General features: G+C 40.4%; 2 protein-coding genes across 2 annotated transcripts in view; one reads left to right on the top strand and one right to left on the bottom strand.

Annotated features, from left to right (window-relative positions):
- LOC143031538 (uncharacterized) overlaps positions 1–18,926 on the bottom strand; it is a 485,407-nt gene that overhangs the window by 398,728 nt on the left and 67,753 nt on the right. The gene's annotated exons all lie outside the window — the stretch shown is intronic.
- On the top strand, positions 1,395–17,129 carry LOC143031535 (uncharacterized). Its single transcript, XM_076195501.1, has 2 exons — positions 1,395–1,428; positions 14,997–17,129. Exons 1-2 carry the CDS (start codon positions 1,422–1,424, stop codon positions 16,361–16,363), a joined length of 1,374 nt encoding a protein of 457 aa, XP_076051616.1. The 5' UTR covers positions 1,395–1,421; the 3' UTR covers positions 16,364–17,129.

An 18,926-nucleotide genomic window follows, 5' to 3' on the forward strand; every position in this document is an offset into this window, starting at 1 on the left:
AGGAGGTTATATGAAGTGATTGTACCAACAGCATTGTACGGGGCAGAAACATGAAACATGAGAGGAAGAGAGTGGAGTTTGAATGTGTTTGAGATGAAATGTCTGAGAAGTATGATAGGGGTTACTAGGCTAGATAGAGTGAGAAATGAGGAGGTGAGGAGGAGAACAGGGGTGGAAAGGGAACTGGAAGATAGGGTTGATGAAAGGGTATTAGGATGGTTTGGACACATGGAAAGAATGAGTGAAGAAGGACTAGTAAAAGAGGTGTGGAAGGCTGAGGTGGAAGGAGTGAATATGAGGGGGCGTCCTAGGATGAGATGGATGGATGGGGTGAAAGGGTCATTACAGAAGAGAGGAATGTCTGTGGAGGAAGGACGGGAGAGGACAGAAGATAGGGGTGAATGAAGAGGGGTTGTGTATAGATGATGCTGTGATGCATGAGGGAGGTGGGGGGTGGCGAGGTATGTGTTAGAAGAAAATTGACGCAGCCCGAAGGGATTTCTCCCCGTCTTCTCCTTTTCTACATGAGGGGACGGAGAGGGGGGTCGCCGAATTTATGAAGCGACCTTGCTGTGGATGCGCTGTGCCTTGCAGCACTGCTTCTGACCCAGGACAGTGGACAGGATGCCAAGATAAGAGGGAGGGAGGAGGGTGGAGGGGAGTGGAATATATAGGAAATGGAATGGGTGGGAGTGGTTTCTATGCCGTTTTCTTTGTGGCTACCCCCCATGTAGGGGGAAGAAGCATTTGGTATAGGTATATATATATATATATATATATATATATATATATATATATATATATATATATACATATATATATATATATATATATATATATATATATATATATATACACACACACACTAGGTAAATACAACTAGGTAAATACACACACACACACACACACATTGAAAAACATACGGTTCATTTGAACCTTCAACTAACATAGAAGCTAGATGCACATCAAATGCTGAGCTACACTCCAATACAGATCGGGGAAATAATCATTGGAAAATTGTGCCCAAAATTATGACATTATCCCAGATGGGCGAAAAGACACCCACAATACTAAAGATTTCAAGAAAAGAAAGATATGAGTTTGAGAATAATTCAATTATGACCCAGAATTGAAAATTGTGAGCTAGAAACTGCTAAATAAGACGATAGTGTCAAGATATCAAAAGCAACCGAACAAAATTTCAAGTAATATAAAGAATAAGATTGTTATTAATATTATTAGTGCCAGTACATTTAGACAAGTTACTAAAGCTAAGGATAAACGAAGTCGACATCAAGTATGGCAAGTGGCAGGTGGTCTGATACAAAACCAACGACCGAATAGTAAACAATAGTGAATAGGAAATGATAGGTGCCGTAACAAAGTAAGTGAAACATACGGAGCAATACTCGAATTATTTGATGCATAGTAATACGAACAATTCCATTTTTCACGGAGTTTAATCTACGTACATATACATATATACGTGTGTAAGTCTATGTATATATTTTGCGATAAGCAATTTGAGGGCTAATCCATATACAATTACAAAGTTTCATTATAAAAATCCGTGTTAGCGGGTGTCTGGATATTTACCCAGTGTTAATCAGAAGACAATGCTGTGAAAACGTGTGTAAAAAATCCCAACCTAACATTAATAATTACATCTATACGGTTGTCTGGGACATTTTCAAAACTAAGTGGATTGAGTCTGAGTTATGATAAATAAAGAGAAAGCATAGACTGAGATAAACAGGAGCATTATTTTAAAACTTCAAACAAAAGAAATGCATTGGAGAATACTTGAAGATAGAGAAGGATCTTATAGGGTGAATAATCAAGTTTCAGGGGCCCGCATAAAAGGAAGGAAATTGCCTTCAATATTAAAGACAATGGCAAATTTTTAGAAGTACACACCTATGTACTATAGCAATAGAAAATTGATTATTAATTTTGTAAATTATAATACAACATAATATGTAATTGTCATGGTGGAAATCAACAACAAAAGAGTTGCTAAAACTTATTTACTAACAAACAAAGTCATGACAGTTGAATGATAAGCCATGTTTGTTTTGATAGGTGCCGAGGTCAAAGATATGAAAGGATGGTGAGTTCATCTATTCCTACCTAACCTATGGAACCTAATCTATATTTAGTAATTTGGTACTTCAGATTTTAAAGATCATGCAGGTTATCACAATCATCACAGATGCTGATTGCCTGATTATTATATTATCTGAGGCAGTTAACAGATGACAGCAGAACCTCATGTTCTCTCAAAGTCCAAGGAAGCCCTATTGTCTTTGTAACAGCGCTTATTAACGTCACCTGGAGTTGGAGAACAGAAAGCCATTGTCTAACTGACAGTGACTGGACTGGACAGATGACAACATGGTGTCTGGACTGTATCCTAGCGGCTTCGTTCATTAGTAGATTTGCTTGTAGCAAGGTCTTTTTGTTATTTATTTCTGCCAAGAAAATTGCATATTACATTCATGTATTATCATTGACAAAATTAATATTTAATTTTCTATTTCTGCCAAGAAAATTGCGTATTACATTCATGTATTATCATTGACAAAATTAGTATTTAATTTTCTAATGCTATATCGCGTAGGTGTGCACAATTAAATACCAATATAATCCCAATCTGTTCAGTTATAAAGAGACTGTACACACTGTATACAGTACTACCTCTCATTAACGGACTTAAAGAGGGGGTAACAGTGTCCGTTGATTTGGAGTGGTTTTTGGGTGGCATAGTGATTGCTCAGCACTAAACAACAGCATCAAAAACACAGCTATTTAATGTCCGTTAATGAGAGGTCTCACTGTACCAGGCCTTTGTGTAGGTGACAGAGAAGTTAGCAAGACTGATGGTGACTGGTAGAAGGTTGAGGTTCTTCTCCACACTCAATCTCTCTCTCTCTCTCTCTCTCTCTCTCTCTCTCTCTCTCTCTCTCTCTCTCTCTCTCTCTCTCTCTCTCTCTCTCTCTCTCTCTCAATGTCACACTTTCTCTCTCAAATGTCATTCTCACTCTCTCTCTCAATGTCATTCTCACTCTCTCTTTCAATGCCACTCTCTCTCAATGTCACTCTCTCTCTCACTGTCACTCTCTCAGTGTCACCCTCTCTCTCTCAATGTCACCCTCCCTTTCTCTCTGTGTCTCTCTCTATCTCAGTCACTTTCTCTCTCTGTGTCACTATCTCTCAATGTCACACCTTCTCTCACTATCACTCTCTCTCAATGTCACTCACTCTCTCTCAATGTCACTCTCACTCTCTCTCAATGTCACTCTCACTCTCTCTCAATGTCACTCTCACTCTCTCTCAATGTCACTCTCACTCTCTCTCAATGTCACTCTCACTCTCTCTCAATGTCACTCTCACTCTCTCTCAATGTCACTCTCTCTCTCTCTCAATGTCACTCTCACTCTCTCTCTCTCTCAATGTCACTCTCTCTCTCTCTCAATGTCACTCTCTCTCTCTCTCAATGTCACTCTCACTCTCTCTCAATGTCACTCTCTCTCTCTCAATGTCACTCTCATTCTCTCTCTCTCAATGTCACTCTCTCTCTTAGTGTCACTCTCTCTGTGTCACTCTCTCTCAATGTCACCCTCCCTCTCTCTCTCAATGTCACCCTCCCTCTCTCTCTCAATGTCACCCTCCCTCTCTCTCTCTCTCACTGTCACCCTCCCTCTCTCTCTCTCTCAATGTCACCCTCCCTCTCTCTCTCTCAATGTCACCCTCCCTCTCTCTCTCAATGTCACCCTCCCTCTCTCTCTCTCAATGTCACCCTCCCTCTCTCTCTCACTCTCTCTCACTCACTCTCTCTCTCAATGTCACTATCACTCTCTTTCACTGTCACTATCACTCTCTCAATGTCACCCTCTCTCTCTCAATGTCACTCTCACTCTCTCTCAATGTCACTCTCTCTCTCAATGTCACTCTCTCTCTCAATGTCACTCTCTCTCTCAATGTCACTCTCTCTCTCTCAATGCCACTCTCTCTCTCAATGTCACTCTCTCTCTCTCTCTCTCAATGTCACTCTCTCTCTCTCTCTCTCTCTCTCTCTCAATGTCACTCTCTCTCTCTCTCAATGTCACTCTCTCTCTCTCTCAATGTCACTCTCTCTCTCTCTCAATGTCACTCTCTCTCTCTCTCAATGTCACTCTCACTCTCTCTCAAAGTCACTCACTCTCTCTCAATGTCACATTTACTCTCTCTCTCTCTCTCTCTCTCTCTCTCTCTCTCTCTCTCTCTCTCAATGTCACCCTCCCTCACTCTCACTCTCACTCAAGTTACAAAAGAAAAAATTATCTGAAGAGAAATGAATAAATGTTGATGGGTTCTATTTTAGAATTGTCAGTGTAAATGACCAGATTGAGACAATTTTGTACCATGCATGAATGGCCATAGAAACACTACATGCCTAGAATAGGGATAGGAAGCTTCTGACCTAGCTAGACAGGTTTCATTAGTAAAATTACGGAATCTATTGATCCTCGAGGAAGCCCACTTGACACATGAAAAATGTCACTTTGAATTTATCTCGGTAAGGTCCACAGTGGTGCAAAGTTAAGCTGTTGGGGATTTGGGCAGACATTAAATAAAGGCTGTGGTGATGACAGCCTACCGTGACTTCAAAAGATTACAAAGGCGGAGCATACCGACAGGAGACCTTTTGATTCATATCTAGGTCGGATGCAAAAAAAAAATCATATTGATAATAAAATGATAAATAAAAATTATAATAATGTAAATAACAAATAAAATACATAAATAAATGCATAGGTATAGTTCAATAATAAACAAACAGGTAAATAGTATATAATAATAAATTGATATATAACTAATAGTAAATAAAAATCAGACAGACAAAAGATAACAAAACAAAAACAAATAATATAAGATAAATTATAATAATTACAGCATCTTAGGTATTTATCTAAATGATTCTTAAAGCTTCGAACTGAACTACATGGATGCCCTTCACAGATAAGAACATAAGAATGAAAGAGACTGCAAGAGACCATAAGGCCTACACTAGGCAGCTCCATATCCATCACCACCTGTCATCCCCATCCATAAAGTTGTCCAACCGTTTCTTAAAACAACTGATAGTTTCAGAGCTTACTACATGGTAACCAAGTTTATTCCATTCATCGACCACCCTATTAGTAAACCAATTCTTGCCTATTTCCTTCTTAAATCTAAATTTGTCCAGTTTATAACCATTACTGCAAGTCCTGCCCTGTTGTTTTAATATGATGACCTTGTTTGCATCACCCTTGTTAAAGCCTTTGATCCACTTGAACACCTCTATTAGATCACCCCACACTCTGCATCTTTCCAGAGTGTAAGTTAAGGTGCCTAAGCCTCTCTTCATAAGGCAAATTTCTGAGTCCATGTATCATTTTGGTCATTCTTCTCTGTACTGATTCTAGTGAATTGATGTCCATTCTGTAGGACGGAGACCAAAACTGTACCGCATAGTCAAGGATGGGTCTATCGCTCGATGGCTAATAGTAAAGTTTATGGCATAGTCTGTGCCAGCATGCTTAAACCAAAGGCTTTTTCCCCCTTACAAAGGGGGTAGCCAAAGTCAAAAGACATGATTCCAATTTCACCCATTACCTATTTATTTATTTTATTTATTATTATAATGGGAGGTAGCTAAAGAAAAAGCCATAAAACCATTCCCACCCATTCCATCCCAAAATACACTCCACCACCCTCCACCCTCCCTCTTATCTTAGCACTTCCTGGAAGGGTATATGTATTATTATAATATGTATTTATTTATTATTATTATTATGATTTTTTCACATCCGACCTAGTTATGGACCAAAAGGTCTCCTGTCAGCATGCTCCTCTTGTGTAATACTTTGTAATCCCTGCCCACTCCACACTCATTCACCACCCCTCCCTCTCCCCTCCCTCTGTTTTTTCTTGGCTCCTCCTGGATGATGACAGGTAATCCCTGCAACTTGTCCATTGCCCAAAAGGGTCAGAAAGAGTACAATATACTCGTAGTGAGTAAAATGCTTCACAAGTGAGAGACAGCAGCAAGTGATGCAAAATTGAATGAGAATCAGACAAGAAACAATGGTCTCAAACTCTTCGGAAATAGATTCAATTTGGAAGTGAGCAGAAACAACTTTGCCAACCGTGTAGTTAATGAATGGAATAAACTTTCTACACAGGTAGTGCAATGTAGTTCAGTTCGAAGCTTTAAGATTCATTTAAATAAACACCTAAGCAAGATGCTGTAATGATTAAAATTTATTTTATATTATTTGTTTTTGTTTTGTTATCATTTGTCTGTTTGATTTTCGTTTATTATTAGTTATATGTCAATTTATTATTATTTACTATTTACCTGTTTGTTTAATATTTAACTATACCTATGCATTTATTTATGCATTTTATTTTGTTATTTACATTATTATAGGAGGAAAGCTTCTGGGAGCTGTCAAGAGTTTTTATGAGAGTAGTAGAGCTTGTGTCAGGATTAGAAATGGAGAGAGTGAGTGGTTCAAGGTAAAGGTGGGACTTCGTCAAGGATGCGTTATGTCACCCTGGCTGTTCAACTTATGCATGGATGGGGTGGTGCGAGAGGTAAATGCAAGGATAGTGGGTCAGGGATTGAAGATGGTTAAAATGGAGACAAGTGGGAGGTGAGCCAGCTGTTGTTTGCGGACAACACTGCGCTTGTGGCAGGATCAGAAGAGGGATTGAGGAAGTTGGTGGCAGAGTTTGGGAGAGTATGTGATAGAAGAAAGCTAAAGATAAATGTGGGTAAAAGTAAGGTGATGAGATGTACAAGGGGTGAAAGTGGCAGTAGACTGGAAGTGAGCATTAAGGGAGAGCGACTGGAGGAAGTGGATAGTTTCAGATACTTGGGTGCAAATGTGGCAGGAAAAGGTGGAGGTAGAATGTAGATTGAGAGAAATGAGTAAATGCCTTGGTGTATTAAAGAGTGTAATGAGGAATAGACATTTGGGAATGGATGCTAAGAAGAGACTGTATGAAGGAGTGATGTGCCAACAGCACTGTATGGGGGAGAAACATGGAACATAAGAGAAGAAGAGAGAAGGAGTTAGAATGTGTTTGAGATGAGGTGTCTGAGAAGTATGATGGGGGTTACTAGGCTAGATAGAGTGAGAAATGAGGAGGTGAGGAGGAGAAAAGGGGTGGAAAGGGAGTTGGGAGATAGGGTTGATGAAAGAATATTGGGATGGTTTGGACACATGGAAAGAATGAGTGAAGAAAGACTAGTAAAAGAGGTATGGAAGGCAGATGTGGAGGGAGTGAACATGAGGGGACGTCCTAGGATGAGGTGGATGGATGGGGTGAAGGGGGCTTTGGGGAAGAGGGGAATGTCTGTTGAGGAAGGACAGGAGAGGACAGAAGACAGGGGTGAATGGAGAATGGTTGTTGTTGTTGTTGTCGTTCCCTAGACTGTCTGTCCGAGCAGTCCCGTCTCCCCAAGGAAGGCCACAGCCGAAACTGGGTTTTCCCACAAATCCTTTATAGAGTGTATGTTGTGTTGTTTGCGTGCATGATTGTGTATAATGCAGTCTTCCATTATGTGTTGTATGGTATGGGGTGAAGTGTTACATCCTGGGCAGCTGTTCACAACACGGTCGTCCAGCCTCTTCTGGTAGCTTAGAAGTGCTGGGTGGTGACCGCATCGCAGTCTGGCCAAGTGGACTCTGTCCTTTCGTGGGAGAGAGGATTCAGAAGGGTGGATATCGGGGTCTGGCATGCAGCAGTGTGTTGTCTTTCAGTGTGTTAATGGAGCGGTGAGTGATATGATTATGAATATGTTTCCGGAGGCTGGTATTTGGTGGTTGTGGAGGAAGAGAAGAGAGTATCTGTGCGTAATAAAGGTCTTTGGGTGTAGTTTTAATGTTTCTTGGTGTGTGTGGGTGTTCTGCTATGTAGTGTAGCGGGTGTGATGTGTTTGTGGTGGCTGCAGCAAGTGTTTGTGTGCCTCTCATGTCGAGGTGGTCCTTGACTTTGAGGACTTTTGTTTCATGGTGTAAATGGTCTGTAGGTGTTGTATTTGTGCAACCTGTAATTGTTTTTAGGGCTTTGTTTTGTATGATTTGAAGGGTGTTGTGGTGTGTCTCACTGAGATTAGGAGCCCATGCAGGACTCGCATAATTCATCACTGAGCGTATGCATTGTTTGTATATTGTTATATTAGTTTCTTTGTTTTGTCCAAATGTTGTTCCAGTGATTGACTTAAGTGCGTTAAGTCTAGGTGTGCATTTGTTTTTTATGTTTGTGAGGTGTTGTTTGAAAGACATGGATGTATCGTATGTTACACCAAGAATTTTCGGTGTGTTTGTGTGTGGTATTAGAGTGTTGTTGATGTAGAGATGAGGTATGTATTTGTGTTCTTTTGTCTAGTTGGTGAGAAGTGTTGCTGTAGATTTGGTTGGAGCTATTTTGGCGTTGAAGTCACCACCCATGATCAGGTTGGGGATTGAGGTTAGTTGGCTAAGTTGAGGTCTGAAGGTGTTTGGAACTGTGGGGGATGATTGGGGGGGAATGTACATGTTAACTATTGTCAGTGTTGAATTGTTGCCTGTGCGGATTCGAATGGATTGGGTTTCTATTGTGTTATCTGTGGTAGGGAGGAGAATTTTGGTTGTGGCACTTGTGTCCACAAAACAGATGGTGTTTTGTGTGAGTGTCTTAGTTTTGTTTCTTGTAAAATCGCAATGTGTATGTTGTGTTGTTTAAGAAAGTGTTCAAGTTCATGTTTTTTAGTGTTAATACCGTCAATGTTGTGTCGTAATATGTTGATGTTGTGTGTTTTGTATGTGTTGTATGTTGCTGTTTGAGGTTGAGGTTGGGGTGGTAGTGGGGAAGGTGTAGGATCTGGGTCAGAGGGGGGGAAAGGAGAGATCGGGGACAAAGGAAGGGGAGTACTAATCGGGGGTAAGGGCAAAGGGAAATTGGGAGTGGGTAAGGGTGTTGGCTGTGGTTGGGGAGGTGGGAGTGGGGTTACTGGAGGGCAGGTAGAACATGTCCAAGTGTTTGTGTCAGCAAGTGTTGTACAAGTGAGGTGGGCCCAGTTTTTGCACATATTGCACTGAACTGAGCCCTTTGTCTGTCTGCTCGAAGTAATGGGTTTAGAGCATGTTGGGCATGTGTATTTTGTGGTGGGCCCAGGATTGCTCTCTACATCTCCGGCTAAAAGTAGAAGAAGAGGGGTGATCGCCGGAAAATCACCCCTCAGTGCAGAAAAAATGTAACATTGTATGTTGGAAAAAAGGATTGTGGTACTCCCCCAGGTAGGCGTAGCTCCTCCTTGGGGATCGGTGCCATCTGCGTAGAGCTGATGGCCAGGGGTGGTTGCTGCTGATTGGCCCCCAACACTTGGGGTTGGGGGGTGGTCCCACGACGTAGACGTTGCAGCTCCAGGACCTGGAGAATGGTTGTATATGGATGATGTTGTGATTGCATGAGGTCGAATGGGGGGTGAGGTAGTATGTGGTGAGCAAAATTTGACGCAGCCCGAAGGGATTTCTCCCCGTCTTCTCCTTTTATGCAATGGGGGGACGGAGAGGAGGGTCGCCGATTTAATGAAGCAGCCTTGCTGTGGATGTGCTGCTTCTGACCCAGGGCAGTGGACAAGGTGCAGGGATGACCCGTCATCCAGGAGGTGCTCAGATAAGAGGGAGGGTGGAGGGATGTGGAGTGTATTCAGGGATGGAATGGGTGGGAATGATTTTATGCCTTTTCCTTTTTGGCTACCTCCCTTGTAAGGGGGAAAAAGCCTTGGTATATGTATGTATGTATTATTATTATGATTTTTTCGCATCCGACCTAGATATGGACCAAAAGGTCTCCTGTCGGCATGCTCCGCCTTTGTAATCCTTTGTAATTGAGCAAAAAGTCACAAATGGTCTTCCTCATAGATCAGCGTTTGTGCTTCTTTCATTTGTCGTATTTGTTAGTGACACAAAAACATACTGGAAAATTGAGAATGATTGCAGAGTTACAGGATGACATAATGACTTTAGATTCTTGGTCAGGAATATTGTTTCTGGAAAATACAAAACAAGAAGCCAGTGTATATGTATATACACTGTATATACAGTGTATATACAAAACAGAAGCCAGTGTGGAAACCTGCGGATGTGTGCATTTTCTCACGAGTGCTAAATTGATTTGTAAAGAGGTTATTGTAAGCATTTGTAAGGATTAGGAGAAAGACTCAGGGTTATCAATAACATTATTATTTTATTTATATATATATATATATATATATATATATAATTCATTTTTATTTTTTTCCCCAAATACACTGTCATAGGAGTAACGATAGCGACAACAACATTTATAGTACAATTATCATTATTGGTCTTAATATCTGTTCAGAAGTTGCATCAAACACATTTTTCTGTTATTGGATGAATGCTCAAGAATGTCCACCAGCATTACATCGAGAAGAATAACCTTGATTGACGAGTTAAACACCATATGAGGACGGAGCCTTTATATGTACGACATTTCGCTCATTACAGCTTTTTTAAGTAACAAGCGAAACGTCGTATGAATAAAGGCTCCGTCCTCATATGGTGTTTAACTCGTCATGAAAAGAAACCTAACATAGCTAGAGGAGAAATGCACCCCATTCTCTCATGACATACTACATACAGGATTACCATGCAGTGCAGTGGAGTCACACTACCCCTATAATGAAGCCCTTCCCTTTTCATCTACCTGTCGTCTATACCAAGGGCTTTTTCCCCCTTACATAGGGGGGTAACTAAGTCAAAAGGCAAACAACCATTCCCACCCATTCAACCCCCAATCCACTCTTTCCCCCCTCTCATCCTTTTTCATACTGAACCATAATAAAGGTTCATAATTATTTTAGTATTAATGTTATTATTGAATCATAGTTCCCATATATAAATGAATGTCTCACCAATATTAACCTCTTCACTCCGGGGCACATCGCACGACTGGCAGCATTAGCTGCCTGACGTGCGATGTTGCGTCATAATAATCGCATTATAAAAAAATAAAGTCGGTGCTCAATCGTTCGTTCTCTTTCACCCGTGAATTTTGATAACCATAGAAAACATGATGAAGCCAGTTTAGAGAGAATGAGGGTCACGCAGGTACAAGTACAATGAATATAATCAAGACGCCGACGTCGGCATCATCGCGTACCCACTTGCTCCTCATGACGCCTACGTAGGCATCACCATATGGAAGTGGTTAATAATAAGTAATAGCAAGTGGTCATTCCTCTGCAGGTCAGTTGCCCTATCCCCTGGAGGGTAATACAGTCTATGCACTTTCCTACATTAGCTTGATCCAGTTTGTAAAGTTGTACAGCACTAGCAGAAACAACTACCAAAATGACATTCTCTGCACCCCCCTCCAAAGTCAAAGAATACCTCATACTGCAGCTTGTCACACAGCATCCCCCCTTGCTGAATCACATGTTTTTAGACCACTACACTCCACAAACACTCTTCTAATAAACCTCACACGAAGACTTTTTAATTGCATCTATCCAGATAAGCCCCCACACAGAACACTTCTCTTGACACTAGACATCAGTAAAGCTTTCGATGTCATCCCGTCACAATCTCACAAACAAAATATATAACACATATGCACAATAATACCAAAAAATGGCTGGCCAATTATCTGGCAGATATAAATGCATATGTATTATAGAATGACTAATCATTGCACAGCAGAAACTTTAAGAATGGAGTACCACAGGACTCAGTTCGATTCCCCACACCCTTTAATATGTACGTGCACGATATACCCACACTCAACTCCCCAGAAATACAAAACTCTTATGCAAACATAACAATTATGTGTACACACCATAGCACAGACAAAACTGCAGAAATACTACAACCATATCTTGATACATTTAATACCTGGTTAACTACAAATAGACTCAAAATAACCCTAACCAAATCTACAGCCACCCTTCTCACCAGTTGGACAGCGGAACACGAATACATACCATGCCTCTGTATCAACAAGACTCACATATCACACACACATACACCCAATACTCTTGGTATAACATATGATGTAATCATGTCATTGAAACAACACATTATAAACATAAGGACTAATCCACACCTAGACTTAACATGCTTAAATCATTTGCAGGAACAACATTTAGACAAAACAAAGAAACTAATACTACAGTATACACAATGCATATGCTCAGTGATAAACTATGCAACCCCTGCATGGGCCCCTAATCTCACTAAGACACACCACAAGACCCTACAGACCATACAAAGCAAAACCCTAAAGACAATTAAATGCTGTACAAATGCAACACCTACAAGCCATTTATGCCATGAAACGAAAGTCTTCGAAGTCAAGAATTACCTTGATATGAGAGGCACGCAAACACAGCACACCCACTACACTACATAGCAGGACACCCACTCACATGAAGAAACATCAAAACAACACCCAGATACCTATATCACACATATCCATAACCATATCACTCACTGCTCCATCAACAAACTGAAAGACAATACACTGCTGAATCCTCTCACCCCCTGAAAGGACGGAGTCAATCTGGCCAGGCTGTAATGTGGCCACCAACTAGCCCTTCTAAGCTTCTGGAAGAGGCTCGATGACCCCATTGCAGATAACAGCCCAGGATGTAACACTTCACCCCATACTATACAACACATAATGGAAGACAGCATTGTACACAATCATGCATGCTAACAACACAACATACACTATATGAAGGATTTGTGGGAAAACCCAATTCCAGTTGTTCGGGTCCTCGTGGAGATGGGATTGCTTGGCCAGTCTAGAGAATAACAACAAACAAAACTGAAAGAGGAGTGGGAGGGAGTGAAGGATAGAGTAGAGCTAGGAGTAGAGGAGGAATGGGGATGTGTTGTGTCTTGTGACACTGCCTCTGACCCAGGGCAGTGGACAAGATGCAGGGATGACCCGTCATCCAGGAGGTGCCAAGAGGGAGGGTAGAGGGGAGTGGAGTGTGAAGGGGATGGAAAGGGTGGGAATGGTTTTTATGCCTTTTTCTTTTTGGCTACCTCCCTTGTAAGGGGGGAAAAGTCTTTGGTATATGTATGTAAAATGCAATATCACACAACCAAAATGTAGTTCCACTAAGGGTTGTGGAGTCGGAGTTGGAAGCAATTAGTGTCACTGGAGTCGGAGTCGGAAGCAATTAGTGTCACTGGAGTCGGAGTCAGTAAAAATATACTGACTCCGACTCCAGTTAAATTTACACTTTATAAGGCCTTCGTTTAGTCTGTAGAGTTATGCAGTGCACACTCCTTATAAGTAGATTATATAAAAAAAAAACATAATTTTATCAAATGTAATAAATCTCATCGTCTTATCTTCGTGGTCATTCCACTAAACCCCCAAAACATCCTTGTGCAACACTGGCTTTCAAATTTATACATAGACCGATAAACATCCAAAGTATTACTTGAATAAATTAAACACCTCAATATTACACCATCTGTTGACACACAGTCACGGGAGCTGTAATATTCCTGTCAAGTTCCATATGCATCGTTTCCATCACTCCATCAGTTTGGTGGTTTCTCCCACTGCTGTGTTGCCAAACAGTAGGATAATTATGATTTCAGCTGTAGACTAATGCAATAATATTGTCTCTTCTCTCCTTTTCCCTTCTTTTAACCCTCTATACTTTTTAACAATGAATTATTGAAATGAGGATATTTAAAGTTGAAAGAAAAAGTTCACTTTTCAAGCATGTTCAGCTGTATCTTGTTTTGTACTCGTATCGATAAGATTGGTTCCAGAACCAGAGTAATCTCCCTCGCAATAATCACATAGCAGTACCAGTATGTAGTTAAACCAAGAGGTACTTGTGTCAGTAATTTCAGTACATTAAGACAAAAGAAGTTATGAAAACATATGAAGGATAATGATACCCAAAAAGTATGTATGATACATATACCTTTCAGTATCATACATGTTCAGCTGTAACACTCGACCTTGTACTGTACTCATATCAATAAGGTTTATTTTATCTATATTTACTGAATCTTTTCAAGAAATTTGCCTAAACTTCTTTTATAATTTTTTTTTTTTTTTTTTTTTCAAAAATATATATGTAAAAAAAATCTTCCATTATATTTTTTTATTATTAGGTTTGTATATCCTTTATAAAGGTTATATTTCAACCTTTGTTATAAAGTAGTCTTTTTGTTTTTGAAATGTACTTAACACTTATTTGCAAAGATATATATTTTGCCAAATGTCTTACATAATAGATTTTTTTTTTTTTTTTTTTTTTTTTACTGAATTTTCTTCAATGTCCTTTCAAAACTTTGTCTTCCCATTGTCCAGCCAGGCTGCCTCTAGTGACCACTTGCACATTTCCCTTCCATAGGCCTCCACCTGTCCAAGAATGTGTATTGCTATAAGATGCTACTCACTGCACCAAGTTAGATATACATACATATACCAAGGCTTTTTCCCCCTTACAAGGGAGGTAGCCAAAAAGAAAAAGACATAAAACCATTCCCACCCATTCCATCCCTAAATACACCCCACCCCCCTCCACCTTCCACCCTCCCTCTTATCGTAGCACCTCCTGAATGATGGGTCATCCCTGCACCTTGTCCACTGCCCTGGGTCAGAGGCAGTGTCGGAAGACACAGCTCATCCACAGCAAGGCCGCTTCATTAAATCGGCGACCCCCCCCCCTCTCCGTCCCCACATGCAGAAAAGGAGAAGACGGGGAGAAAGTTAGATATGGAGCATCATTAAAGACCTGGCACTGCCAGGGAATCAAACCAGGGGCCTCCCACAGCCTGGACAGGCCTACTTACTAACCACACCACGGTTGCCTCTAGCGACCACTCATACAGTATCATATTTGTTGCTTTAGATCAAAATAATTGCCTTATTCCAAGACAACATTTATGAGTCATAATTTTTATTTTCATTTTAAGGTGGAATACAGCAAACAACATCAGAACCATATAGTGTGAAACAAAACAAAAACATGGCAAAGAGTGCTGAGAAGAGAGCCGCAGGGCAGAGTCGGATACCCGAAGACAGTAGAAATAGTCTTTCTTCGAAAGATTCCCACGCTGCAGAAGAAAAGAATGGTAAAAGACGTCATATTTGTGAATTTTGTGAGGCTTCGTTTCGTTCCCCCTCGACCTTGAGGGTTCACATTCGGACCCACACAGGCGAAAGGCCTCATAAATGCAAACTGTGCGAGGCGTCATTCGTCCATCAGTCGTCCCTTCGGGATCATCTGTTGATCCACACAGGAGAAAAGCCGCACAGGTGTAGAACGTGCGACGCGTCGTTTAGTAAAGGTTCGTCGCTGATTGCCCACATCAGGATCCACACGGGAGAAAAGCCGCATCAATGTAATCTGTGCGTGGCTTCATTCCGGGTTTCTTCGCATTTAAGAAGACACATGCAATCCCATACAGGCGAGAAGCCGTACAAATGTAGAGTTTGCGGGTCTTCGTATACGAGGTTATTCACCCTGAAAAAGCACATGAAACTCCATTCACGTGATAACACGTTCAAATGCAGGGTCTGCAGTGCTTCGTTTGCCAAGGCGTCTACCTTAAACGTCCACTACGAAATCCATCCTAACGAGAAACCTCTGAAATGTGATCTGTGCGGGGCCGCCTTTAAGCACGCTTCAAAGTTGAGAATTCACATGAGGAACCATACAGGCGAGAAGCCGTACAAATGCGAACTTTGTGAATCGTCGTTCACTAATTCTTCGTATCTGAGTAGTCACATCAGGACCCACACAGGAGAAAAGCCTTACCGTTGCACACTTTGTGAGGAATCTTTTGCTCAGTCGTCTACTTTGAAAAATCACATGATGGCACATACAGGGGACAGACCATATAGATGTACAATGTGCGAGGCATCGTTTGCTAGGCTATCTACTCTAAATACTCATTACAAAGTCCACACAAATGAAAAGCCATGGAAGTGTAGTGTGTGCAAAGCATCGTTTTGTAATTCGTTTCAAATGAAAAAACACATGAGAGCTCATACGAGCGAAAGTCCTTTCAAATGTACCGTTTGTGGAATCTCGTTTGCGGCTCTATCTAGTCTGAAGCTTCACATGAAGATCCACAAACCTTTGAAAGGTGTTAAACAGAAGCCCAACATTCAAGAGCAGTCTAATGATACTGGAAGTACAGAAAATAAGGTCAAGGAAGAAGCGACCGAGTATTTTGTCAGCCCTTGCGACTCGTCACCAGTGGAGGGGAAGCTATTGGGAGGTGAGGTGGATATTAAGGTTGAGGAACATGATCTTGATCAGGAGATGGAAATTTAACCCTTTCTCTGTCGAGATTTTTTTCACTGCTCCAGAATTGCCGGGAGGGAAAACAAACGGTGAGTCATTAAACTCAACCAAAGGGTTACCTCTTCACAGAAGGGTTTTTGTTAAATGAAATTCAATGCTGTTGCTACTGAAATGTTTACCATGAGAATAAATTAAAACAAACCAGCATCAGCCAAAACAGAATAAATAGCAAAATGGTAACAGGAAAAAAAAAATCTAAGTACTATCCAGTTCAGGATTTGAATTACATTTTGTTGTACTTCAAGTGCTGTCTGATAAATAGAATGTAAATAGAGCATTATGTCATATATGAACATCATCGTGAATAAATACTTATGACAGTTGTCATTGTTAGGCATTGTCAAGTCTTCTTAATTACAGATTAATCAGTTTAAATGCATATGTATAATGTTAGTAAACTTGTTATTCTCAGCTAGAAATAACAATTGACACAAAGATACTGTATATATAAATGTATGTTTCATTTGTATTGATTATTATAAAAATTCTGTGGGAATAGGTTGAACTGTTGTATATGAAAAGGAGATTGTGGTTATAAACAAGCCTCTCCCTGAGTTGGTTTGATTTATTTTAGATTAAGATGGGTATAGACAAATTTTGGCCGGGTTTTTTGAACTGTACAGACGGATCAAATGTTACGTGAATTTGTGGTTACATATGAGATATTAGAAAGTAGAAAATACTCAATGAATACTGTTCATTTCCTGTATACTACAATTAGGTAAAAATGTAACAACAGTAATGTGGTTTTATTTACCTTCTACCCTGCGACCTGTTCAAAGAAGGTAATGTATCCTCATAACATCCACAAAGTCATGTATGCTATTGAAATTTGCTACATTCCTGTATTTTGTTGTAAACAAGTAGGGTTTTAACCATGTGCACATGAATATTTGAAGTATTGCTTAGTATTAACATAACATGTGCGTAACATTAGCAAATTGCAAAAACTTGTTGAAGATGTTGTGACTGCCATAAGTACCAAACATTTGCAAAAAAACATTTAACATTAATTATCTTGTAGCTGCCATCAGTACATGTGTATACTGACTTAAATGGAGTCTCACCAAAGGGGGTATTTTGATGCTGTAGTAATGATGAAAATATTTTGTATTCATGCACTCCTGAGTTTTTCCTCAATGGTAGCAGAGACATGCATTACCATAAATTTGAGTTTTTCCTCAATGATAGCAGAGACATGCATTACCATAAATTGATGTCAGAGTGTGAAGAAAAAAAAAATGCCAAAAAGTATATATTCTTTAGAATAACCTTTGATAACAAGGAAAATACAAGTCAAATATTTTGTTCATCAGTTCTAAGTTGTGGTTTAATTCGTGGTTAACAGCGTAGATGGTGGTTAAAAGGTGGTTTAATTGGTGGTTGTAAGTCGGTAAGTCGTGGTTGTAAACCGCGTAGGTAGTGGTTATAAGACGTGGTTGTAAGTCTTGTAGGTGATGGTTGTAAGTGGTTGGGTTACGTGGTGATTGTAAGCTGAGGTTGTAAATCGCGTTAGTGGTGGTTGTAATTCGAGGTTGTAAGCCGCGTAGGTGGTGGTTGTACGTCATGGTTGTAAACCGCGTAAATGTTGGTTGTAAGTGGTAGATATTGATGGCTGTAAGTCGTGCATGTATGTCGTAAGTCGAGGTTGTAAGCCGCGTAAGTGGTGGTTGGAAGTCGAGGTTGTAATTCGTAATTGTAAGCCGCGTAAATGGTTTAAGTCGAGGTTGTGATTCGTAAACCACGTAGATGGTGGTTGTAATTCTTGTAAGTTGTGGGTGTAAGTCGAGGCTACAAGTGGTGTTTGGGTTAAGTTGTGGTTGTAAATCATGGTTGAAAACCGCGTAAATGGTAGGTCGTAGATGTAATTCGAGAATATAAGTCGTGTTTGTAAGTAATTTAAGTCTGGGTTGTAAGTGGTAATTGTAATTCGTGGTTGTAAACCGTTTAGGTGGTGGTTGTAAGTCTTGTAAATGGTTGTGAGTTGTGGTTCTAAGTCGTGGTTTTTAGCCAAGTTGTGGTTGTAAGTCGAGGTTGTAGGTGTTTGTAAGTCGAAGTGTGAAGTGATTATAAGAGGTGTGATGATTATAAGTGGTGGTTGTAATTTGAGGTTGCAACTCGAGGTTGTAAGTCGTCAACCGCGTAGGTGGTGGTTGTAAGTCGAGGTTGTACAGTGGTTGTAAAATGTGGTTTACTGCGTAAGTGGTGGTTGTAAGCCATGGAAGTGTCGGTTTAAGTCGCGGTTGGAAGATGCGTAAGTGGTAGTTGTAAGTCGTGGTTGTAAACCGCGTAAGAGGTTCTAAGTGGTGGGATATATCGTGTAAGTGGAGGTTGTAAGTCTTGTAAGAGGTGGTTGAAAGTGGTGATTGTAGGTTGATGTAAATCTAGGTTGTCATAGTTTTAAGTCGTGGTTGTAAACCTTGTAAGTGGTTATTAGCGTGGTTGCAAGTCGAGGTTGTAAGTGGTAATTCAATGGTTGTAAACCGCGTACGTGGTGGTTGTAAGTTGTATGTTAATGTAAATTTTTGTAAGT

Source organism: Oratosquilla oratoria, chromosome 12 (assembly GCF_046742065.1).
Source record: "Oratosquilla oratoria isolate Oo_2021 chromosome 12, ASM4674206v1, whole genome shotgun sequence".
Classification (NCBI taxonomy): domain Eukaryota; kingdom Metazoa; phylum Arthropoda; class Malacostraca; order Stomatopoda; family Squillidae; genus Oratosquilla; species Oratosquilla oratoria.